Here is a 27,565-nt window from a genome sequence, read left to right as displayed (position 1 = left end):
ATCTTACCATGATCGAATAATAATCCAACATGCAGAGAAAATTAAAGGAGCATTTAAGACTAAACATACTCCAAGTCGTTCAGGATAATGAGTGGTCATTATTGTGTAAAGACTCTTCAAAACAGTATAATCCATACACATCATGCTAAAATTCTTCATGTCGAATAATATGCAGACGTTATCTGGTCCATCTTCAAGACATTTGCTGGACGCTGTCTCCTGTTATCCAGCCATTGAAAAAAAGAAACACAGTGAATGGAAATTCTCATCTGAATACAATAAAGGTATTTTTTTTTATGACTTTCAACTTTTAGGTTAATTCTATTTTTAATTTATTAAAACTGCATATGCCATACTGTGTGGTTATTCTGAGCTACATGACTGAACATGGTTACAACAAGAACTGTGTTAGCTTAATACATCCATCACACTGGATAGTTTTTCCTATCATACTCCATGTTTATTTATTTCATAAAAGAGCACTAAGCTCACAGGGGTAATACAGCGTCTTGGGGAATGGAAGGGAGTCAGATTCAATCCAAGAAAAGGAAATGTAGTTCTAATTAATAGGATTAAGAACCCTTCACCAGTGTCAACGCACCTTCCTAGAATGGAAATAACAGTATGTGTTTGCACCTTGCAAACCCATACTGTAGGATAATATTCCACACATTTAAACTTGAACTCAACTAAGATCCAAAGATTTGAAGCCACCCTCCTTTTTCTTGGATCGAATCTGATTGCCTCCCATTTCCCTGGTGCTGCCTGAATCCTGCAGGATAACTTAAAATAATAATACGATGGTTGGGTACCTCACAACTGATGATTTATTATATTTATTTCTACTACTGTATTATACTCAATAAAATAACAGATTATACCTTCCTTGTGTGAGCTAATAATGCTTTGTGATGGCACGCAACTAACGTAAAAGGATGTATGTGATAAATGGTTTTGAAAACCGATAAGTTGAAGAATTGAGACACTTATGCAACATATGGGAATCTTTACTGAAGAAACGTTTCGCCACACAGTGGCTTCATCAGTCCAATACAAAGCAGGAAGGTATAAGGAGAGGAGTAGTTTGAAGTAATCAGTCCCTCAGCCTGGAATCGATGTGTTCAGTCCATCACTCTTGTAGGAAGTACAGCGTAAGACCGGAGAGGTGGCTTATATACTGTAGTCAGGTGAGTCGAAGCAGGAGGAGGCGGGATCACAGTAGGACCTGCCACTAGTGTAAGTACGTCTTCGTCCAAAGGTTGGATCACAGTGGAAGGTCCCACTGTGATCCCGCCTCCTCCTGCTTCGACTCACCTGACTGCAGTATATAAAGCCACCTCTCCGGCCCTAAGCTGTACTTCCTACAAGAGTGATGGACTGAACACATCGATTCCAGGCTGAGGGACTGATTACTTCAAACTACTCCTCTCCTTATACCTTCCTGCTTTGTATTGGACTGATGAAGCCACTGTGTGGCGAAACGTTTCTTCAAGAATGATTCCCATATGCTGCATAAGTGTCTCAATTCTTCAAAAGGATGTATGTAGATATTAATGAGCAGAAAGTTGAAATTAAAAAGACAGAGAAAAGCGTCCATAGGGACGAAACGTTTCCTCAATAAAGATACCCTAGAGTTGCACATGTGTCTATTTTATCAACATGTCGGTTCTCTGAACCATTCATCTACACTCTAAGTTATGCACTTCCACTGAATATGTTAAGTCTATGAAAGACAAATGTGAATTTAATTATACTGTATGTTTATGAGATTACTTATACGTAGGGTATGTATCATATTAACTGAAAGTTCGAAACCAGTTCCTTGGACTGCTAAGTCTCTGTAACAGACTGAGTGTTCTTTATTATAACACTCGCATGAATTAATCCAGTAATTGAGTAACTAACTCATTATACTTTAACTGAATCCAGAATTCAACATTCATATCCAACACTCTTCTAAGAACTTTTCCAAAATTGTAGGCAATGTTTGAAAATACGCATATACCACAACGTAACTCTACCATTCACCAATCTATTCCTTCCTCATTTATGACACTTACATATAGAGATCTACAATGGCTAATTACCTAAAACTGGTGGCTAAAGCTCCCGCTTCACACATGGAGGGCCCGGGTTCGATTCCCGGCGGGTGGAAACATTCCGACACGTTTCCTTACACCTGTTGTCCTGTTCACCTAGCAGCAAATAGGTACCTGGGTGTTAGTCGACTGGTGTGGGTCGCATCCTGGGGGACAAGATTAAGGACCCCAATGGAAATAAGTTAGACAGTCCTCGATGACGCACTGACTTTCTTGGGTTATCCTGGGTGGCTAACCCTCCGGGGTTAAAAATCCGAACGAAATCTTATCTTATCTTATCTTACCAAACAAAAATTAGCTATCAGAATGATCACCAAGCTGGTTCCAGACAACATGTACTCCCAGTTCAAAAGTCTAAATTTACTCAACATACAAATTATTCACTGTGCTTACTATAACTATCAACAAAACACTCGACTGTTCCTAGAGAACTACAACAGAAACAAGAATATGTTAAATATATCACGTGTGCGACTCAACTTATTTAGGAACTCCATGCATATTAAAGGCTAGAAAATCTGGAACCATACCAGATGCTACTTGATTATTGTATATAACCTTTTTAAAAAATATTGTTTTAGAAAAACACCTTAATTCAATGTAAATTCAGCACAAATTAACTATTATATGGTTCAATACATCAAAAGGAACCAGTCTATTTATAACTTAAGATCATATCACTATTCATGTCTAATATGAACTATCACCACTATATTCCTTTTAATCGTATTTTATAACCAGAACTTCACTCTATTTTGATATTAACCACGACGACTGCTATACTAATATGTTGTGTAAAATGTTAATATGTAATAAGGTATATAACAGTTACTGGATAATCTCACAACAAACTGTTACGTTCGGACTGACCTTTCTAAAATTTTCTCTTGTACGTTTAAAGATATATTTTTTTCATTAATGTTAATGTAAAAATTTATAATTTTCCATCAAAAGAATCTTAGAAAATTTACCTGACCTTATTATAACAAGAACAAATTATTTTAGCCTAACCCAACTAAATATATTTTAGATTTGTTTATAATAATTTAATACTAAACAAACACAGTGAAATATATTTTTTTCGTTTGGTTCAGAATGATTTTGGCGAAATTATTGCATACACAAATTTTCGCTTGTCTTATATGGCAAGATGAGCGTTGCTATTTAAGCCAAGATCGCAAGTTCTGCCTATTCGGCACGACATATATATATATATATATATATATATATATATATATATATATATATATATATATATATATATATATATATATATACACACACACACACATATACAGGGAAGCGGAATAGACAAACTTTTGTTTTTCTTTTTGGGCAAACTGAAGTACAATTTATACAAATACTATGCCTTGGGTATCTGCAGGCACGGTATATCTGGTAAAACAATTGGGAAATGCACCTTTGACCATCCCAAAAAATGTCGCACCTACATGACAACAGGAGAATGCAACTGCTCTTCTTGCAACTTATTTCGCCCACAAATGTGTCACTCGTCAATCTATGAAAGAAAATTCTACAATGCATACTGCCAGGCACATCATCTAAAGGGAACTAGAAGACACAGACCAGCCAGACTATGGGAAACAAAAGAGAAGAGCCACAACCTTTCCAGGGACAGGTATTTTAGGGCCAGGAGGGAAAAAAGACTGGCAAGAAATGACAATAATCCTACACCACCTGAAAACACTTCTGGAGCAGAGGCACGGACATTGGCCTCTATCCCAGAACAACAGATACTAGAGCCAGCAAATAACCCCCCCTAAATTCCACCAATACGACATTTGTCTTTGCAAATATACAGGGTCTAAAGCCGTCAAAAAACAACAAAATTCCTTACATCAAGGGACTGCTCACGGAGTCAAATGCAATGTTTGCAGCATTCACAGAGACCCACATAAAGGATCATTATGACAACGAAATATACGTAGATCTCAGGTTATAACCTATCCCGCTGCGACGGGAGGGGGGGGGGGTTGGTCTGTATGTCACAGAGTCGCTCATTTGCACAGAACTACTAAACACCTCAAATGATGTAGTTGAAGTTTTGGCGGTAAAGATCGAAAACCAAAACCTTGTCACTGTGGTAGTATACAAGCCTCCAGATGCAACTTCCCAGCAGTTCCAGGAGCAGCTTGAGAAAATTGACCACTGTCTAGAAAATCTCCCAACTCCTGCCCCAAACATCTTACTACTAGGAGATTTCATCCTGAGACACCTAAAATGGAGGAGTATAGCAAACCATGTTTTAGCAGAGATCACCCCAGGAGGCAGCTCAGATGACAATTTACATACACACGAACTATTAAATCTCTGTAACAAATTCACCTTAAACCAACAAATAGTAGAGCCTACAAGACTAGAAAATATGCTGGACCTCATCTTCACTAACAATGACGATCTGATACGTAATATAACTGTATCAAAGACAATTCACTCAGATCACAACATAATAGAGGTACAGGCAGAGTATAAAACAAATTCCAGCCACAAAATAGAGCAAAAAACTAAAGTCAAAGACCTGGGAGTGATCATGTCGAAGGATCTCACCTTCAAGGACAATAACATGGTAACAATCGCATCTGCGAGAAAAATGACAGGATGGATAATGAGAACCTTCAAAACTAGGGATGCCAAGCCCATGATGACACTCTTCAGGTCGCTTGTTCTATCTAGGCTGGAATATTGCTGCACACTAACAGCACCTTTCAAGGCAGGTGAAATTGCTGACCCAGAAAATGTACAGAGAACCTTCACGGCGCGCATAACGGAGATAAAACATCTCAATTACTGGGAGCGCTTGAGGTTCCTGAACCTGTACTCCCTGGAATGCAGACGGGAGAGATACATGATTATATACACCTGGAAAATCCTAGAGGGACTAGTACCAAACTTGCACACAAAAATCACTCTCTACGAAAGCAAAAGACTCGGCAGACGATGCAACATCCCCCCATTGAAAAGCAGGGGTGTCACTAGCACGTTAAGAGACAACACAGTAAGTGTCAGGGGCCCAGGACTGTTCAACTGTCTCCCAGCATACATAAGGGGGATTACCAATAGACCCCTGGCTGTCTTCAAGCAGGCAGTGGACAAGCACCTAAAGTCGGTACCTGACCAGCCAGGCTGCGGCTCGTACGTTGTATTGTGTGCAGCCAGCAGTAACAGTCTGGTTGATCAGGCCCTGATCCACCATGAGGCCTGGTCACAGACCGGGCCGCGGGGGCGTTGACCCCCGGAACTCTCTCCAGGTAAACTCCAGGTAAAACGGCTCCGGACCAGCAAAATGTGAGCAGCCATGAAGGTCTCTTCACGAAAATCAATTTCAATAACAAAAACATACAATGGGATCAAACAAACCATGTCCTAAATGAAACAAGCTGGGAAGATATCCTAAACAACACGGATCCGAACATTTGCCTTGAAAAAATGAATTCTGTGGTTCTTGAGATCTGCTCAAGACACATTCCATTAAGAATAAGAAAGAGAAGATGTAAACTAGAAAGAGAGACGTTCCCTATACAGACGAAGGCAAAGAGTCACAGAGCTGCTGAGTGGGGTCAATACATCTAAAATACGAAGGGAGGCACTAGTCAATGAAATTGCAAATATCGAACTTAAGCCGATGGAATCTTATAGGAGACAAGAATCACAGGAAAAACTAAAAGCCATAAAGGAAATTGAAAAAAAAAAAAACTTCTTCTCTTATGCCAAATCTAAGGGAAAAACAACGTCCAGTATTGGGCCACTGCTTAGGCGGGATGGGACATACACAGATGATAGCCAAGAAATGAGTGAGATACTAAAGTCCCAATATGACTCAGTGTTCAGCGAGCCACTGCCCAGACTAAGGGTCGACAATCCAAATGAATTCTTTATGAGCGAAACCCAAAATTTGGTCATCCCAAAAATCTCGGATATTCTAATTCCACAAGACTTTGAAGGGGCAATTAATGACATGCCCATGCACTCTGCCCCAGGCTCAGACTCGTGGAACTCCATGTTCATCATGCCTTCAGCATTTTCATGGAGAGGGAGGATGGACACAAGGGACATCCCACATACACTAAAAAAAACAGATATAGCCCCACTCCACAAAGGTGGCAGTAAAGCAATAGCACTAACATCCCATATCATAAAAAATCTTTGAGAGGGTTCTAAGAAGCAAGATAGCCAACCACCTAGATACCCATCAATTACACAGCCCCGGGTAACAAGGGTTTAGAGCAGGTCGCTCCTGCCTGTCCCAGCTACTGGACCACTATGGCAAGGTCCTGGATGCTGCAGAGGATAAACAAAATACAGATGTAGTATACACAGACTTTGCAAAAGCTTTCGACAAGTGTGACCATGGTGTAATAGTACACAAAATGGGGATAAAGGAATAACGGGAAAAGTTGGTAGATGGATCTACAACTTCCTGACAAATAGAACACAAAGAGTAATAGCAAACAGAGAAAAGTCCCAGGCAGCCACGGTGAAAAGCTCTGTTCCACAAGGCACAGTACTCGCTCCCATTCTATTCCTCATCCTCATTTCTGACATAAACAGAGATGTAAGCCATAGCTCCGTGTCTTCCTTTGCGGATGACACCCGGATCACCATGGCAGTGACCTCCATCGAAGACACCGTGAGACTCCAGCGGACATTTATAATAATAATATCTTCATTTTACTACAAGTACATGTACAGGGTATACAGTCCTAGCTGATAACAATGACATACTACTATATAGAAAGTCACTTGTTATGCTTCGCATTTCGGGCAAATTAGGTCAGTGTCCCAGGATGCGACCCACACCAGTCGACTAACACCCAGGTACCCATTTTACTGATGGGGAACATAGACAACAGGTGGAAAGAAACACGTCCAATGTTTCTACTCTGGCTGGGAATCGAACCCAGGCCCTCGCCCTCGCCGTGTGAAGCGAGAGCGTTAACCACCAGGCCACAAGAGCCCCTAGTTTAATATGTTTATTATGCACCCCATACCCATCCTGTGGTTTAGTTTAATATGTTTATTATGCACCTCATACCCATCTTGTGAGCGGTAGTCAAAAGATTACAAAGGTACATAATAGGTCCAGGGACTGGACCCCAAAGTTTTGATAGCTGAGCAAGTTACACAGGTAATGAACTCCAGGTAGATCTGGTCACAATCATGACAAGTTACAAAGGTATTTACAGATTACAGAGGTACATAATGGGTCCAGGGACTGGGCCCCCAAAGTTCTGACAGTTGAACAAGGTACAATAGTAATGAACTCCCAAGTTACAGAGGTAAGGAATCATGTAAGTAAATTTACTTACTTACGTTTATACATGGCTACAATCATAAACAAATTATAGAATAATGAACAATTCACACGTCCACACCCGGTCACAACTGTAATGAGTTATTGGTGCAAATATTAATTGTTGGGTCACACACACAAATAGGTGAGTACACACACCATTCTACAGAATTCATTACCTTTGTAACTTGTGAGCTCATTACCTTTGTACCTAGTTCAGCTATCAAAACTTTGGGGGCCCAGTCCCTGGACCCATTACGTACCTCTGTAATCTGTAAATACCTTTGTAACTTGTCATGATTGTGACCAGACCTACCTGGAGTTCATTACCTTTGTAAATTGTGAGTTCATTACCTTTGTAAATTGTGAGTTCATTACCTTTGTAAATTGTGAGTTCATTACTTCTGTAACTTGGTCAGCTATCAAAACTTTGGAGTCCAGTCCCTGGACCAATTATGTACCTCTGTAATCTTTTGACTACCGCCCACTAAACACACACACACTCGAGTATACATACACGAGTAGGAGTGCTGCCTGAGCCGCAGAAAGCAGCAACAAGGCTGCTCCTATATCTTGCCGTGCCCTGGGCCTGTCCGAATCCAGTGATGGCCTAATTGCAAGTACTGCTGCAACAACATGCAAGGAACCTATAGTGACATGAAAACTGACGGTGACGACAACGAAATAGACTAAATATGACCAAAAGAGGGACTGGCATTCAAGTACCAGACCTGCTGCCAGACGTGAACCAGACTTGCGACGTTTTCCACTACACTGAAGTAACTGACCTCCATATCAACTGCACCAGTGTTCAATGGGAAGACAACATGGGAGAAAACCTAACAACAAAACTCCAAGGAAATGACAGGTCTGTAGGACTGTTTTTTCCCTCAGTGCCAAATGAGGGATTCTCTCTAGGTTCTCTACACATATGCTGCTATGTATGATAATCTATGTAACTGTATTTGTGTATACCTGAATAAACTTACTTAGGGAAGGAGCTGAGCATTTAAACATGGCTGACCGGCATCCAAACACCAGCTACTGCCAGACGTACAACTAGCGAAGTGACGTTCTCATCTATACTGACGTTCATCTGTACTGACAGTAGCAGCATATCAACTGCACCACCATCATATCACCTGTACCAGTGTTAACGAGAGGGAGACACAGGAGACATCGAAATCTACAATACAAAATATAGGATGGTTCCAAGAAGACATAACCAAATCTTCGAATGGGCCACTCAAAACAATATGAAGTTCAACGAGGAGAAATTTCAACTACTCAGATATGGAAAACTTGAAGAAATTAAAAATGTGTCAGGGTATACCACAAATTCTAACCATACAAAAGAGCGGAAAAGTAATGTGAAGGACATGGGAGTGATAATGTCAGAGGATCTCACCTTCAAAGACCACAACTATGTATCCACCTCATCCGCTAGGAAAATGATAAGATGGATAATGAGAACCTTCAAAACTAGGGATGCCAAGCCCATGATGATTCTCTTCAAATCGCTTGTGCTCTATAGGTTAGAATACTGCTGTACACTAACGGCCCCCTTCAAGGCTGGCGACATTGCAAACCTGGAGTGTACAAAGAAATTTCACGGCACACAAGTGCGATAAGGCACCTAAACTACTGGGAACGGTTGAAGGTCCTTGATCTGTATTCCCTCGAACGCAGGCGAGAGAGATACATGATAATATACACTTGGAAGGTCCTGGAGGGATTGGTACCAAACCTGCACACGAAAATCACTCCATATGAAACAAAAGACTGGGCAGGAGATGCAACATTCCCCCAATGAAAAGCAGGGGCGCCACGGGTACACTGAGAGACAAAATAATTGTCAGGGGCCCAAGACTGTTCAATTGCCTCCCAGCATACATAAGGGGGATTACCAATAGACCCCTGGCTGTCTTCAAGAAGGCACTGAACAGGCACCTAAAGTCAGTACTTGACCAACCGGGCTGTGGTTTGTACGTCAGCTTGCATGCAGCCAGCAGTAACAGCCTTGTTGATCAGACCCTGATCCACCATGAGGCCTGATCTCAGACCGGACTGCGGGGGCGTTCACCCCCGAAACCCTCTCCAGGTAATCCCTGCTGTAAAGAGTTTTTATGAGGATAGTGAGGCTCATGTTAGGGTGTGTAGAAGAGAGGGAGATTACTTCCCAGCAAAAGTAGGTCTTAGACAGGGATGTGGAAATTATTTAATTTCCGAAGCTATAGTGCCTAATAAGTGTTTAATGTGTTGATTTGGGTCAAAATGTATTTGTATTTTGTATGGAACCAACTGGGTTCCCGCTGCACCTGCGCAGATGTGCGGGGGTATAGGTCGACTCGGGGCATGGGGGAGGCGGCAGTTTTTTGAATGTAGTGAGGAGGCTGGGAAAGCATGGAACCAGGAAATGGGCGTTCACGGCGGCCTAAGGATTAATATAGGCCTCATTTCATAATAGGAAGTGTCGTAACTGTTCCTGGTGGAGAGTGAGGGAACGTGATTTACGGGACCACCGTAATAGAGTGGTAAAATGAGTGAATAAGGGTAGGACCGGGTGACTGGCGCGTTGCCATGGACTGTGTCCTGGGAAAAATTACCCTTGGCTTAATCATCACTCATCGGTCTCAGATCTTAATGGAGTGATCTCTAATGTGTATAATAATTATGATACATTAAATCGTCTTGTGAATTGTAATGTAATTAATGATAATAACGCTAAGTTAAGAGAATGCGTGAAGTGAAATAAGTCGCCTTGCTCCGAGTGAACACGCTAGACCACGTTGTTCCCGTCATATATATATATATATATATATATATATATATATATATATATATATATATATATATATATATATATATATATATATATATATATATATATATATATATATATGGGTCCCACAATTTACACCAGAGATGGACCCCATCTATATATACATTATATATATATATATATATATATATATATATATATATATATATATATATATATATATATATATGCAATAACATTAATGAATTCAGAAACAAGATATATCAAGTGTTTTATCCAGTGGCATATTACAAACCATTCTGAAAAAAATACCCTGATTTTGTCCACTGTAAATAACACATAACCAATTAACTTTTTTTACAAGCATACCGTACTAAAATATAAGTTAATATTTTTGTCACCTAATTTATGTCTGCATAAATAACTCATTAAAACTGTAACCAGATATAAACTTGTAAACAGCTCATTACCATTGTAAGTTATTTAACTATCAAAACTTTGCGGTCCAGTCTCTGGACCCATTATGTACCTCTGTAATCTTTTTGAATACCGTCCACACGATGAGCATGGGGTACATAATAAAGATATTAAACTAACCCCGTGTCCTGGTTTAGTGACCCCGTGGCCTGGTAGGCAAAACTCTCGCTTCACACACGGAGGGCCCAGGTTCGATTCCCGGGGGGGGGTAAAAACATTTCGACGTGTTTCCTTACACCTGTTGTCCTGTCCACCTATCAGCAAGTAGGTACCTGGGTGTTAGTCGACTGATGTGGGTCGCATCCTGGGGGACAAGGTTGAGGACCCCAATGGAAATAAGACAGACAGTCCTCGATGACGCACTGACTTTCTGGGGTTATCTTAGGTGGCTAACCCTCCGGGGTTAAAAATCCGAACAAAATCTTATTCACTTGTTTGCACAGAACTGTTTAATGCCTCAAATGACGTAGTGGAAGTTTTAGCAGTAAAGGTCGAGAACCAAAACCTAGTCATTGTGGTAGTCTACAAGCCTCCGGATGCAACATCCCAGCAATTCCAGGAACAGCTGTTAAAAATTGACCACTGTCTGGAAAATCTTCCAGCTCCTGCACCCAACATCTTGCTCCTGGGGGATTTCAACTTAAGGCACCTAAAATGGAGGAATATAGCAAATAATATTGTTGCAGTAATAACACCAGGAGGCAGCTCTGATGAAAACTCACACTCACACGAGCTTTTAAATCTCTGCACAAAATTCAATTTAAACCAGCAAATAATAGAGCCTACTAGACTGGAGAATACACTAGACCTCATATTCACTAACAATGATGATCTGATAAGAAATGTCACCATATCAAAAACAATATACTCAGATCACAACATAATTGAGGTTCAGACATGTATGCGAGGAGCCCCAGACCGACAAAATGAGACTAGTCACGAGGGAGCATTCACCAAATTCAACTTCAATAACAAAAACAAAGTGGGACCAAGTAAACCAAGTCCTAACCGATATAAGCTGGGAAGATACACTAAGCAACAAAGACCCAAACTTATGCCTAGAACAGATTAACTCGGTGGCACTCGATGTATGCACAAGGCTTATTCCTCTAAGAAAAAGGAGGAGTAGATGTAAAATAGAAAGAGACAGGCGCTCCCTTTACAGGCGACGGAAAAGAATAACAGAGCGGCTAAAAGAGGTCAATATATCTGAAATGCGCAGGGAGACACTGGTCAGAGAAATAGCAAGCATCGAACTTAAGCTAAAAGAATCCTTTAGGAGTCAGGAATCGCGGGAAGAACTAAAACCTATAAATGAAATCGAAAGAAACCCAAAGTATTTCTTCTCCTATGCCAAATCAAAATCGAGAACAACGCCCAGTATTGGGCCCCTACTTAAACAAGATGGGTCCTACACAGATGACAGCAAGGAAATGAGTGAGCTACTCAAGTCCCAATATGACTCAGTTTTTAGCAAGCCGCTAACCAGACTGAGAGTCGAAGATCAAAATGAATTTTTTATGAGAGAGCCACAAAATTTGATTAACACAAGCCTATCCGATGTTATCCTGACGCCAAATGACTTCGAACAGGCGATAAATGACATGCCCATGCACTCTGCCCCAGGGCCAGACTCATGGAACTCTGTGTTCATCAAGAACTGCAAGAAGCCCCTATCACGAGCCTTTTCCATCCTATGGAGAGGGAGCATGGACACGGGGGTCGTCCCTCAGTTACTAAAAACAACAGACATAGCCCCACTCCACAAAGGGGGCAGTAAAGCAACAGCAAAGAACTACAGACCAATAGCACTAACATCCCATATCATAAAAATCTTTGAAAGGGTCCTAAGAAGCAAGATCACCACCCATCTAGAAACCCATCAGTTACACAACCCAGGGCAACATGGGTTTAGAACAGGTCGCTCCTGTCTGTCTCAGCTACTGGATCACTACGACAAGGTCCTAAATGCACTAGAAGACAAAAAGAATGCAGATGTAATATATACAGACTTTGCAAAAGCCTTCGACAAGTGTGACCATGGCGTAATAGCGCACAAAATGCGCGCTAAAGGAATAACAGGAAAAGTCGGTCGATGGATCTATAATTTCCTCACTAACAGAACACAGAGAGTAGTCGTCAACAGAGTAAAGTCCGAGGCAGCTACGGTGAAAAGCTCTGTTCCACAAGGCACAGTACTAGCTCCCATCTTGTTCCTCATCCTCATATCCGACATAGACAAGGATGTCAGCCACAGCACCGTGTCTTCCTTTGCAGATGACACCCGAATCTGCATGACAGTGTCTTCCATTGCAGACACTGCAAGGCTCCAGGCGGACATCAACCAAATCTTTCAGTGGGCTGCAGAAAACAATATGAAGTTCAACGATGAGAAATTTCAATTACTCAGATATGGTAAACATGAGGAAATTAAATCTTCATCAGAGTACAAAACAAATTCTGGCCACGAAATAGAGCGAAACACCAACGTCAAAGACCTGGGAGTGATTATGTCAGAGGATCTCACCTTCAAGGACCATAACATTGTATAAATCGCATCTGCTAGAAAAATGACAGGATGGATAATGAGAACCTTCAAAACTAGGGAGGCCAAGCCCATGATGACACTCTTCAGGTCACTTGTTCTATCTAGGCTGGAATATTGCTGCACTCTAACAGCACCTTTCAAGGCAGGTGAAATTGCCGACCTAGAAAATGTACAGAGAACTTTCACGGCGCGCATAACGGAGATAAAACACCTCAATTACTGGGAGCGCTTGAGGTTTCTAAACCTGTATTCCCTGGAACGCAGGAGGGAGAGATACATGATTATATACACCTGGAAAATCCTAGAGGGACTAGTACCGAACTTGCACACGAAAATCACTCACTACGAAAGCAAAAGACTTGGCAGACGATGCACCATCCCCCCAATGAAAAGCAGGGGTGTCACTAGCACGTTAAGAGACCATACAATAAGTGTCAGGGGCCCGAGACTGTTCAACTGCCTCCCAGCACACATAAGGGGGATTACCAACAGACCCCTGGCAGTCTTCAAGCTGGCACTGGACAAGCACCTAAAGTCAGTTCCTGATCAGCCGGGCTGTGGCTCGTACGTTGGTTTGCGTGCAGCCAGCAGCAACAGCCTGGTTGATCAGGCGCTGATCCACCAGGAGGCCTGGTCACAGACCGGGCCGCGGGGGCGTTGACCCCCGAAACTCTCTCCAGGTAAACTCCAGGTAATGCTCACAGGGAATTTTCACGATGTTCAGAGAACCTAATCCACCTATGAATATGAGACACCGAAAACAGAAATTATTCAGAGAGCACAAGAAATGGATATATTTAACAATCCTTTTGGATCACTTGAATATTAGACCCCCCTTCCTCAAGGAAACTAGTGAAATAAAAGAAGTGCAAATTCTTGATAAGGTAAATAACCTTATTTTATATTACTGTACATAAATACTAGAAAGATTTGCTTCCTCGGTTAGTTTTGGTGTAAACTAAAACATTTGCAAAGAGAAAAACTGTATAATTTTTTTCACTATCTTCGGGAAGGAGGCGGCAGTCATAATAAAGTGATCCATATTTTTTGTTTACCAGCAAACTTTAATGTACATAAAAACTTACCAACATGTACACTATATACAGAATCATGTCATCGACATTTCTCCTTTGCATGTTATGATTCTCAACTGCTACATATGCAACAGGTCGTTGATTTTTGTCTCGATGATTTAAAATTTCACATACTTTCGTTTCCATGACTCTCTTCACCCCTGGTGTATCTCTGGTGATATTTGCCACACCAAAATCTCGTCTCCAAGCATTGGTTACCAAGATTCCCTGAAAAAAAAAATTACTCTGTATTCTTTAAAGTTTTCTCAGATATAATTATAGTACTATATAATATATAAGCATGGGGAATTAATTCTATGCTTCCGTTCCTTGATACTACATACTAACTTTAAATTTTAATATATATAATGCAAACTGCATAAGTTTCATTCACTGTGCGATCAGAGAAAGGTATTCCCATATACCATAAGCTCAGCCCACTCTACCTCAATGTACTCAAAGTGAATAGTATAGAGTGCGGAATAAGTTTCTAATGTAGGTAAATATCAGTAAAGAACATTTGTAACCAATCAGAAGAGACATTCGCATGGAAATTAATATTCCAATTTCTTCAATAAAAATGGCAAACTTGTATCCACAGAGATCAAACTTAGTATGAGCCTTCCATTAAACACTATACAAGAGGCATTTTCTAGTTATCCCAAAATATGCCTGAACTTTAAGTCTGAAGATGTTCGAAAGTTGTAGTCTCAATTAAGTGGCGTTTATGGCTTGAAGCCATTCGAATTAGACTTCACCAATTATCGTCTGAAAACCGGTATTTAGTTTCCCAATTTATTCACTAAAATTGGCAAATTGGCACCTACACATCCCCAAATCAATTCAAGGTTTGAAGATGATTAGAAGTTTAGTGAAACTGAAATTAATATTTACAAAATCCAAAATCAATGCGAAGCTTCCTGTGATGAAAACACACCACATTTAAAGTTTGAAACTGACCCAAAGATATTTTCTCTAGTTATCGCACTGAATCCAATTCCAAATTGATTACGTATGTTATTAAATTGGTAAATCTGCACCTACACAACATAAATCCGAAAGCATTAGCCACTGAGGATTGAATATAATACCATTTTAAAAATAAACTTATGGGTACCATGCAGTCCAGCACTGAAATTTCGAAGCCGATCGGATGAGGCATTCTTAAGTTAAAAAGGAACACCTTGGAGAAAAAAAGTTCAAGCAACCAATTAATGTATCTTTCAGAAATAATCATAAACATTTGATAGTCTTCATTCAACCTTGGCAAAGTTCGAGTTTAATATTTTCTGTATGCTACAATGTAAGTTTAAATTGGATTATTCTTGTACACTGTAATTTCAGTAATACTCTATTCAGTGAAATCTCTGGTCACGAACACTTCCAAACACGAACAAATCGGTTCACGACCAAAAAATTCGCCAAATTTTTGCATCTGGTCACGAACACATAATCGGGTGCCGAACAAACACAGCCATGACAACTTTCACAATTTTTTGCATGCGCCAATTTTCCCCACTTCCTGTTGTTTGCGTACGCCTAACAAAGACCCTCGCCTTGTAGTCGGTCTCAGCCAGACATGGGTTTATTCGCTCTGAACTCGAGTATAAGGTTTAAGGTAGCATCCTCTTATATCATTCTGGGTACTTACATTAGAGAAAACGTAGTGTAGTACAGTGCTAACTGTGATATACACTCGTAATGCACCATAAAACTAAGTTTATTCAGGTATACATAAATACAGCTACATAGATACTACTAAACATAGAGAACCTAGGATAACCCAAAAACGTCAGTGACTTATTTTCTCGATTTTTTTCGGTGCACGCTCGTTTTCGTCGATTATCTCGGAAGTTATTCATAAATTACAGTAATTAGAACCGCGATGAATTCGGATATGCAATGTTTTATCAGCAGGTAGTGCACAAACAGCTTCTCCAGTGCCAGTACCCGGCTAGGGCTTGCCATATATGATTTTCGGTAAATATTTTTTTCCTCAGTTGTTTGTTGGGCTATCTTATTGAAACTTGGGCAATGTATGATAGAAAGATGCTTCTTAACGTACACCAAAAACGAAAGAAATCGGGCGATAAATAACGGAGTTCACCTCTCAGCCATTAGACATCTCTTAAAACTCTTAAAAAAAAACTGTTTACAGCGGACGATTCGTAGAGGTCCTCTGTAATATTTTGACTACCGCCCACAGGATAGGTATGGGGTGCATAATAAAGATATTAAACTAACTTCGTAGGGGTCTAAAACGGACTTGTGCAATGTTAGTTTTCTCTATTGATCAAGGTTTTTCAGTGTCATTCAAGGTTTTTACATTAAGTTTACTGTTACACTGTGCATTCTATGGTATAATTAACTGTTTTTGTGCTTAAAAATCTTATAAAAACAATATTTACATACAGGTCATAGAGGTCTGGAACGGATTAATCGTATTTGCATACAATCCAATGGGAAAATTAGGTTCGGGTCACGACCAAATCGTGTCGCAACCAGAGTTTTGGAACGAATTATGGTCGTGACCAGAGGTTCTACTGTATATGAAGGTAATAAATTTTAAATCAATGTTCTTTACACTGGATTAGTTTCAGCTCGAAAATATCTCGCAGACGGTGAGAATGGAGTTGGCAACAGTTGTCTTGGTGTTATAATGGCCGCAAAAGGTAATATGATAAAGATAAGCTTTATTCAGGAAAGCTACACAATTTTACAGAAACCCACCTGTTGGCAACATCCCCCGACATTGGGTCACCTTATTTTGCCAACTGTAAATAACGCATAACCACTTAAACTTTTTTATTATTGTTATTACAAACATACCTTTCTAAAATATAAAGTAATATTTTTGTATGACCTAATTCACGTCTGCACAAATAACTCATTACGACTGTAACTTGATATAAATATGTAAATAATTAATTATCAGTAAGTTGTTCAGTTATCAAAACTTTGCAGCCCAGTCGCTGAACCAATTTTGTGCTTTTGTAATTTTTTGACTACCTCCCACAGGACGGGTATGGGGCGCATAATAGACATTAAACTAACTGTGGTGGTGAGGTTTGAGCCACCCGATCGCCTAAGAACCCAGTAATCCATTTTTCGGTCTAAATAGCAGGGATAGTTACCCTTTCCTCAAAATTTAACGTGGCTTATATCCTATGACTTAGAACGAGTGACGGATATAGTTTAGATTGTCTCAACCCGTGGGCACACATCTGACGTAACGTGCCAACTTAAATTGCCATCCATTTCGATCAGAATAGGGCGGATCTTTTGACTACCGCCCACAGGATGGGTATGGGGTGCATAATAAACATATTAAACTAAAAAACTAGGCTTCTGGAGGTCATAGTTCTGCTGCGATAATAGTTGGCTTACACATGTAGTGACCCGCAGACTGAACTCTAACAAGATTGAGAAGACAAGAAAAGTTTCCTAACATCTTCAATTGGCAGAAGAGGCAATAGTTGCAAAAAAAAAAAAATAAGAAAGTTTGCAGGTAATATACATTTAAGTTCATCACATAGAGGCAGAACAGTAAAATGGTTTACAAAAGGAAGTAGTAAATGCTACAACCAAAGAAAAGAAATAGTACAGGTAGGACACCACAAATTTTGCTCTGCTCCAGTAATTACAAATATATAATTATCTTTCTACAAGAATCTAGATACCAGAGTTTAAGTAAATATAATCTAAAATATTATTTAACTTACTTCATATGCAGCATCCACTGAGCGAAAAGCCTTCAAATATCGCTTTAAAGTCCTATCATCAATTTTCATATACTTGATACTTACAGAAGATAACTTTTCTTTAAGTGTGAAGATTTCTTCCATTGTTTCAAAAAAAGCTGAAAGTAAAGAAAAATATATAGATGCTGTACTGTAATTTGTAAGTTTTAAATAAAAATATACAATGTATATGAATACATGTACTATATAAATAAAAAGTAAAATTAATAATTAAGATAATGTGATATTGTTACTGAAATAAACAGGAAGTTCAAGGGTATATACACGGAGATGTGTGTAACGTTCAGTGTATATACGCTAGTTAAAGGTTTTATAATATTGACTGATGGTGTACATGTTATTTACAGTTACTGACCCTCATGTAGTCTTTATACCTAATAAACCAACCAAGAAATAAACAGTTAAAAGAGTCACCTTGCTGCTGACACCACAGTACTGTATCACCTCGATCAATAATGTTCTGTTTGTCTTTTTCAGTAAAACAACCTTTGTGAGTATCTTTATCATTTATAAACATGGTACAGATCCAAGAGGTGATAAGATAATGATAAGGCAGATGCACCTTGTTGTTGATAAATGTAAAGTAATTTTCATTCCACAAACAAATTTATATTAATAATGTTTAGGGTACCCCTAGCACAATAATAAGCTTCACAGAACGATATTTTATCATGAGTAAGTTACCAAAATATTATCACAAATACATTATAGCATAATTAGCATCAGAAGAGGCTGGAGGGATAAGTGGCTCGCTATCCCTTCTTTGTAGTTTCAACATTATAGCAGCATCAGTAATCCAGCAATCATTTACTCGAAATTATCAGTTATTAAGAAAATTAAATTAGTTTTTATAGATAATACAAAGGAATTATCATAAATTCTGAAAATAAACAGTTTACAAAATTATTTGTTAAATACTTAAGCTGCAATACAATGCGTCAGCATACACTAAATATTAATGGAAGTCTACAGTGATCACCAATCTCATGTTTTTTTTTAAAGCCTGTTTAAGGTTTCTCACATTTCCATTGCTCAGCATTTATCTACATTAATTAAATTTCTTCATCCGTGTATCAACTCGTAGAGATCCACCGTAATTTTTATGATTTATTTACATAAGATTTTTGTTTCATCCTCAAGCACGTTCATATAACAAACTAGCTGGCAAGATTCGTTCAAATTGTTAATATTAGATATCATCGAAAGAGCACTTTACATGGTTGCCTGATTTTTTTCTGCGAAGGTTTTTCGATTATAACTCAAGAACGTCTCATCCGATCGACTTCAAATTTTCAACGTTGGTGTACAATAACGACGGAAATGTTTATGCAGTTTTTACCATGTAGATTTTATATAGATCATTCCCAATTTTGAGTAATGTGAGATAACTTGAGAAAGCCTCTTCTGAGCAGCGTCACATGTTTAAAATTAATAAGTTCATTCTGATACAATTACATATAACTACTAATAAAGTTGGTAGAATTACCGACAATATGTAAAGTAAAAGGACACAAGTGCAACTAATATGACATTTATTGTGGCAACGTTTCGCTCTCCAGGAGCTTTATCAAGCTTGATAAAGCTCCTGGAGAGCGAAACGTTGCCACAATAAATGTCACATTAGTTGCACTTGTGTCCTTTTACTTTACATATAACTACAATTAAACAGGTTTTTGGTTACTACAATTACTTTACACGATAACGTATGTGTCAACTACTAACTATAACCCAAAAAAATGTCACTGACTTATTTCCACTGGGTTCCTTGTAAAAATCTTAGTATTAGCAGCCTAGCTAGTAGATACAGTAGCAGTCGTGATCATAACCATGCAAATAAAATAAAATAAAATAAATCAACTGCATGAAACCAGTTAATAAAAATAAAGAGATTCTACAGGGATAAACTTAGTTTACATGAACATTAAAGAGAGTAAATCAGCTTAATATATATTAATAGGTACACAAAGGTTAACAAGAAAACACTTTGTAGCTTCAGTCATTAACAACCTTCTAGCTGTTTCTGAACTGGTTTATATTAACATTGACCTTGACATGTTCAGGTAAAACGTTCTACACCTTTACTGATGTATAATAATAGGTGTTTAAGGCCTGGCCACCCTACTGTAGACACTACAGAAGGTGGCACTACGAATCATTTTTTCCACTTTCCCTAGTAGAACAGACACCTAGTCAATACCTGATCAGCTGGGCTGTGGTTCGTACGTCAGTTTACATGCGGCCAACAGTAACAACCTGGCTGATTAGGCCCTGATCCACCATGAGGCCTGGTCACAGACCGGGCCGCGGGGGCGTTGACCCCTGAAACCCTTTCCAGGTATTCCACGGTTTGAATCCCCGGCCATTCTTCTATTTATTTAGCCTTATATTTAAATTCCTCAGTGTAAATCTTGCGTTTTTTCTTTTTTGTGATTCGAGTTGCTCAACTTGCGTGTTGAGTTGTATTCTACGCAGTATGTGTAGGCTGAATATCGTTCTCAAGGGTAATAGAGAACTTTATGGGAGGAGGTGGGAGCGGGATTTCTCTGAGGGATATAGAGACCTTACATTAGAGGTTTTATTAAAATTGTAAATTAGGTGGGTGGGGCAGGGTAGGGATGGTACAATGTGTTATGTTGATGGGCTGTCAGGGGTGGAAACGGGGTCGCCTCCTGGTATGTAGCGGGTGAATGTGTATGAACTTGGGCGTATGATGTGTATTCATGGTTTGTGACGAGTATACTCAATATATGTGTTTGATTTTGCAGTGGGACATTGTTCTATGTATGTTATTCATATGCATGTTTTAGATGCTTGTAGAGGTGTCAGTGTGTTGGATCCTTGTTTATTAATATATTCTGTGTTTGATGAACATATTGTTTTTACCTTATTCTCAATACATTACGTTAATTGTATTTAACGTATATGGTGTTTACCTGGAGTTTACCTGGAGAGAGTTTCGGGGGTCAACGCCCCCGCGGCCCGGTCTGTGACCAGGCCTCCTGGTGGATCAGCGCCTGATCAACCAGGCTGTTGCTGCTGGCTTCACGCAAACCAACGTACGAGCCACAGCCCGGCTGATCAGGAACTGACTTTAGGTGCTTGTCCAGTGCCAGCTTGAAGACTGCCAGGGGTCTGTTGGTAATCCCCCTTATGTGTGCTGGGAGGCAGTTGAACAGTCTCGGGCCCCTGACACTTATTGTATGGTCTCTTAACGTGCTAGTGACACCCCTGCTTTTCATTGGGGGGATGGTGCATCGTCTGCCAAGTCTTTTGCTTTCGTAGTGAGTGATTTTCGTGTGCAAGTTCGGTACTAGTCCCTCTAGGATTTTCCAGGTGTATATAATCATGTATCTCTCCCTCCTGCGTTCCAGGGAATACAGGTTTAGAAACCTCAAGCGCTCCCAGTAATTGAGGTGTTTTATCTCCGTTATGCGCGCCGTGAAAGTTCTCTGTACATTTTCTAGGTCGGCAATTTCACCTGCCTTGAAAGGTGCTGTTAGAGTGCAGCAATATTCCAGCCTAGATAGAACAAGTGACCTGAAGAGTGTCATCATGGGCTTGGCCTCCCTAGTTTTGAAGGTTCTCATTATCCATCCTGTCATTTTTCTAGCAGATGCGATAGATACAATGTTATGGTCCTTGAAGGTGAGATCCTCCGACATAATCACTCCCAGGTCTTTGACGTTGGTGTTTCGCTCTATTTTGTGGCCAGAATTTGTTTTGTACTCTGATGAAGATTTAATTTCCTCATGTTTACCATATCTGAGTAATTGAAATTTCTCATCGTTGAACTTCATATTGTTTTCTGCAGCCCACTGAAAGATTTGGTTGATGTCCGCCTGGAGCCTTGCAGTGTCTGCAATGGAAGACACTGTCATGCAGATTCGGGTGTCATCCGCGAAGGAAGACACGGTGCTGTGGCTGACATCCTTGTCTATGTCGGATATGAGGATGAGGAACAAGATGGGAGCTAGTACTGTGCCTTGTGGAACAGAGCTTTTCACCGTAGCTGCCTCGGACTTTACTCTGTTGACGATTACTCTCTGTGTTCTGTTAGTGAGGAAATTATAGATCCATCGACCGACTTTTCCTGTTATTCCTTTAGCGCGCATTTTGTGCGCTATTACGCCATGGTCACACTTGTCGAAGGCTTTTGCAAAGTCTGTATATATTACATCTGCATTCTTTTTGTCTTCTAGTGCATTTAGGACCTTGTCGTAGTGATCCAGTAGTTGAGACAGACAGGAGCGACCTGTTCTAAACCCATGTTGCCCTGGGTTGTGTAACTGATGGGTTTCTAGATGGGTGGTGATCTTGCTTCTTAGGACCCTTTCAAAGATTTTTATGATATGGGATGTTAGTGCTATTGGTCTGTAGTTCTTTGCTGTTGCTTTACTGCCCCCTTTGTGGAGTGGGGCTATGTCTGTTGTTTTTAGTAACTGAGGGACGACCCCCGTGTCCATGCTCCCTCTCCATAGGATGGAAAAGGCTCGTGATAGGGGCTTCTTGCAGTTCTTGATGAACACAGAGTTCCATGAGTCTGGCCCTGGGGCAGAGTGCATGGGCATGTCATTTATCGCCTGTTCGAAGTCATTTGGCGTCAGGATAACATCGGATAGGCTTGTGTTAATCAAATTTTGTGGCTCTCATAAAAAATTCATTTTGATCTTCGACTCTCAGTCTGGTTAGCGGCTTGCTAAAAACTGAGTCATATTGGGACTTGAGTAGCTCACTCATTTCCTTGCTGTCATCTGTGTAGGACCCATCTTGTTTAAGTAGGGGCCCAATACTGGACGTTGTTCTCGATTTTGATTTGGCATAGGAGAAGAAATACTTTGGGTTTCTTTCGATTTCATTTATAGCTTTTAGTTCTTCCCGCGATTCCTGACTCCTAAAGGATTCTTTAAGCTTAAGTTCGATGCTTGCTATTTCTCTGACCAGTGTCTCCCTACGCATTTCAGATATATTGACCTCTTTTAGCCGCTCTGTTATTCTTTTCCGTCGCCTGTAAAGGGAGCGCCTGTCTCTTTCTATTTTACATCTACTCCTCCTTTTTCTTAGAGGAATAAGCCTTGTGCATACATCGAGTGCCACCGAGTTAATCTGTTCTAGGCATAAGTTTGGGTCTGTGTTGCTTAGTATATCTTCCCAACTTATATCGGTTAGGACTTGGTTTACTTGGTCCCACTTTATGTTTTTGTTATTGAAGTTGAATTTGGTGAATGCTCCCTCGTGACTAGTCTCATTTTGTAGGTCTGGGGCTCCACGCATACATGTCTGAACCTCAATTATGTTGTGATCTGAGTATATTGTTTTTGATATGGTGACATTTCTTATCAGATCATCATTGTTAGTGAAGATGAGGTCTAGTGTATTCTCCAGTCTAGTAGGCTCTATTATTTGCTGGTTTAAGTTGAATTTTGTGCAGAGATTTAAAAGCTCGTGTGAGTGTGAGTTTTCATCAGAGCTGCCTCCTGGTGTTATTACTGCAACAATATTATTTGCTATATTCCTCCATTTTAGGTGCCTTAAGTTGAAATCCCCCAGGAGCAAGATGTTGGGTGCAGGAGCTGGAAGATTTTCCAGACAGTGGTCAATTTTTAACAGCTGTTCCTGGAATTGCTGGGATGTTGCATCCGGAGGCTTGTAGACTACCACAATGACTAGGTTTTGGTTCTCGACCTTTACTGCTAAAACTTCCACTACGTCATTTGAGGCATTAAGCAGTTCTGTGCAAACAAGTGACTCTGCAATGTACAGGCCAACCCCCCCCATTTTGCCTGTTCACTCTGTCACATCTGTATAGGTTGTAACCTGGGATCCATATTTCGTTGTCCAAGTGATCCTTTATGTGGGTCTCAGTGAAAGCCGCGAACATTGCCTTTGCCTCTGCAAGCAGTCCACGGATGAAAGGTATTTTGTTGTTTGTTGCTGGCTTTAGACCCTGTATATTTGCAAAGAAGAATGTTATCGGACTGGTGGTATTGTTGGTACTGGGGGGGGATTTTTTTCCGGCATTAGTATCTGTATCTGTTGGTTTGGAGTGGAGGCCATCGACTGTGGTTCCACTCCAGGAATGACTGGATTTGGTGTACGATTTCTGCCATTTCCTGCCAGTTTTTTTTCCTTCCTGGCACTAAAAAACCTCTCCCTCTTGAGTGGCTGTGGCTACCCAGGTTTTCCCATGGCCTGGATGTTTTGTATCTTTTTGTCCCCTTTAGATGGTATGCCTGGCAATTTAAGTTATAGCACAGTCTTTCCTGTACTGAAGAGGTACACATTTCAGGGTGAAAAAGCTTACAGGAAGGGAGTTTGCATTTTCCTGTTGTCATATGGGCATGGCATTTTCTAGGGTGGTCATAGTTGCATGTCCCATCTGTTTTTCCAGATTTCCCATGCCAGCAGATACCAAGTGCATAGTATGTGCACAGGCTTGGTTTCCGCTTGCCTTGGGTTTCTGTGACTGTATTCCCTGTATTCCCTGTTGGTGCATGTTTCCCTGTCTTACTTCTATCCTCCCTAGCACCAACAATGGAGCTCCCACCAGTTGTTTTTGGTAATTTATCCTCACTATTGCTATTGGAGTCCTCTTGTTTGCTATTTCCTGCGGTATTTCTAGTTTGCAATATTGGTTTTATCTTATCTTTGACTACACTTGTTTCCCTACTATGGCTCTTGTCCCCTATGAGGTCATTTATATGTATTCCTTCCTGCGTATAATTCCCGACTACCTGGACAAAATCTCCAGCTTCACCATTACTGTCTCCCAGGACAGTATCTCCAGCTTCACCATTTCTGTCTCCCAGGACAGCACCTCCAGCTTCACCATTACTGTCTCCCAGGACAGCACCTCCAGCTTTACTATTACTGTCTCCCAGGACATCACCTCCAGCCTTGCAGTTTGTGACTACATGGCCAGTATCAAGGGCAGTACCATTCAGCCCAGACTTTTTATGTTTTTATGTTCCTACTTTATAATTTACAAAGTGACAATATATGCATATTATGGTGTGTTTTGTTAATCATATAACAATGCAATTGGAATTAGTCGTTTATTGGTTATCATAGGTGTAGGGGTTTTCATGTATGAGTGAGGAGGGATATTTGTGTTATCTCAAGTTCATGTTTGTGTGGTTGTTAATGATTTATTCTGTGTAAGACCTGTTTTTGTCTTTATCTATCTCTTGTATTGTATTGTTCTAAATAAAATATAAAAAAAAGTAGAACAGACACCTAGTCAATACCTGATCAGCCGGGCTGTGGTTCGTACGTCAGTTTACGTGCGGCCAACAGTAACAACCTGGCTGATTAGGCCCTGATCCACCATGAGGCCTGGTCACAGACCGGGCCGCGGGGGCGTTGACCCCTGAAACCCTTTCCAGGTATTCCACGGTTTGAATCCCCGGCCATTCTTCTATTTATTTAGCCTTATATTTAAATTCCTCAGTGTAAATCTTGCGTTTTTTCTTTTTTGTGATTCGAGTTGCTCAACTTGCGTGTTGAGTTGTATTCTACGCAGTATGTGTAGGCTGAATATCGTTCTCAAGGTCGCTGCCTCAATATCCACTACAGCTCTGTCACCGCTACACAATCTACCTAATTATTATTTTTATTATTAATTATTCTTATTATTGTCTTGAGGAAGCGTTTAACTCATAGTGATTATACTGCGTTAGGAATTAGGTTTGATCTATGTCCGTGGACCAAGAGCCACCTCCCTAGAAAGTTGTTGATTCACGAAATCGTGATAACACGAATGCAAACAAGCCATGGTACGGGTAGGGCTCGAACTCATGGCAAGTGTGTTGTAAAACTCCAGGCCAGTGCGTAAACCACTGGGCCAGGTTGTTGCTTCAAAAATACGTTATTACTACTATTCTTTTTTTTAAACAAATCAATTTTACAGGCTAAGAAATGTTATCTAACCTCAGCTCATTTCAAGGCCCAGCCCTAAGGTGTACCACTCCCCTGGATGCGACCCACACCAGTCAACTAACATCCAGGTACCTACTGACTGTTAGATGAACAGGGGTAGCAGGTGTAAGAAAACATGCCCAACGTTTCCACCCTTGCCGGGAATCGAACTACTGATACTCAGTGTATGAGCTGAGTGCGCTGCCAACTGAGTATGTGATCACTCTTCGTGTACATATTTGGACTGGTTATGTAAACTCTTTTTGCTAAAAAACAAAAAAAACAGAGAACGTCAGTGTCAGTGCACATACCTTGTAAGAGGAGTAGTGTAGTATAGCGTAGGTAACAGCAGACTGCACAGCCACACCACCACTCATCTCACACAGTAATATGACCTTCTAACGTATTATAAACGGAAACTAAACTCACCTCTTCGTTTTTTCCATGTTCAAGCTGTCGTTTTGCAGCTTATTTTTATTATGCACGCAACTGGACCCCCATTCAATGTGTTAGTTAAATGGTTAGAGGCAAATTCTGAGTCAAGTGACTTTGCTAAGTAAATTAAGGTGGTAATGAACCATTTACATCTTTATGGTCTGGTAATAGTCGTAATGAATTGTTTACGCAGTTAAATTCACTCACAAACATGTAGCATTGTAGATTTTACACTTTTGCCCGCGAACCTGCAAAATAAAATGGAAATAAACTTGAATTTAAAATTTAATTTTCTTTTGTGCACCCCATATCCATCCTGCGGACGGTAGAGCAGAAGTATATGGATATACAAAATGCCTCGGAGCTAGGCCCTAAGAGTTAACAAGATATATATATATATATATATATATATATATATATATATATATATATATATATATAATGTCGTGCCGAATATGTAAAACTGGTCAATTAGCAAGAACTCATTTAAAATTAAGTCCTTTCTGGAATTTTCTCTTATACGTTTAAAGATATATTTTTTTCATTAATGTTAGTGCAAAAATTTTTAATTTTACACCAAAAGAATCTTAGAAAACTTACCTAACCTTATTATAACAAGAGCAATTTATTTTAGCCTAACCCAACTAAATATATTTTAATACGTTTACAATAATTTAGTACTAAACAAATACAATCAAATATATTTTTTTCGTTAGGTTCAGAATGATTTTGGCGAAATTATTGCATACACAAATTTTCACTTGTCCTATATGGCAAGATGAGCGTTGCTATTTAAGCCAAGATCGCAAGTTCTGCCTATTCGGCACGACATATATATATATATATATATATATATATATATATATATATATATATATATATATATATATATATATATATATATATATATATATATATATTCCACACTCAGTGAACAATAAAGTACATAGTGTTCAAGAAAGTGACCATAGGGCAGGTCACATTGTATTTTTTTAAGATCTCGCCTCACACACTGAGTGTCCGTGGTTCGATCCCCGACATGGGTTGAAATACTGAGCAACTGAGGAACTTGCTGTTCCTGTTCACCTAGCAGTAAGTAGGAACCTGGGTGTCAATCGACCGGTGTGGGTCGCATCCTGGGGAACAAGATTAAAGGACCCCAATG

The 27,565-nt window shown here is 39.9% G+C and overlaps 1 protein-coding gene across 3 annotated transcripts; it reads right to left on the bottom strand.

The window, feature by feature from the left end:
- Positions 1 to 26,511, bottom strand: LOC128690214 (uncharacterized). 3 transcript variants are annotated; one of them, XM_070083955.1, is made up of 4 exons: positions 26,395 to 26,511; positions 18,013 to 18,149; positions 14,303 to 14,518; positions 1 to 219 (listed from the first exon to the last, which is right to left on the bottom strand). In XM_070083955.1, the coding sequence occupies exons 2-4, from the start codon at positions 18,133 to 18,135 to the stop codon at positions 4 to 6; spliced, it is 555 nt and encodes a 184-aa protein (XP_069940056.1). In that variant the 5' UTR covers positions 18,136 to 18,149; positions 26,395 to 26,511; the 3' UTR covers positions 1 to 3. The 3 variants fall into 3 exon arrangements, with proteins under 3 accessions (XP_069940056.1, XP_069940050.1, XP_069940043.1); XM_070083949.1 differs by lacking the exon at positions 26,395 to 26,511 and adding an exon at positions 26,277 to 26,355; XM_070083942.1 differs by lacking the exon at positions 26,395 to 26,511 and adding an exon at positions 18,466 to 18,583.
- Positions 26,512 to 27,565: the final 1,054 nt, after the last annotated feature.

Source organism: Cherax quadricarinatus, chromosome 1, assembly GCF_038502225.1.
Source record: "Cherax quadricarinatus isolate ZL_2023a chromosome 1, ASM3850222v1, whole genome shotgun sequence".
NCBI classification, from domain to species: domain Eukaryota; kingdom Metazoa; phylum Arthropoda; class Malacostraca; order Decapoda; family Parastacidae; genus Cherax; species Cherax quadricarinatus.
The sequence above is the reverse complement of the archived record's forward strand: the minus strand, read 5'-3'. Positions and strand labels throughout refer to the sequence as shown.

Coding starts and splice junctions, on each gene's coding strand:
- LOC128690214 (XM_070083942.1), bottom strand. CDS start 18,568: ATGTTTATAAATGATAAAGATACTCACAAAGGTTGTTTTACTGAAAAA. Junction 18,150..18,465: donor ACTGTGGTGTCAGCAGCAAG/GTGACTCTTTTA, acceptor CTTTACTTTCAG/CTTTTTTTGAAACAATGGAA. Junction 220..14,302: donor TGTATATAGTGTACATGTTG/GTAAGTTTTTAT, acceptor GCTGGATAACAG/GAGACAGCGTCCAGCAAATG.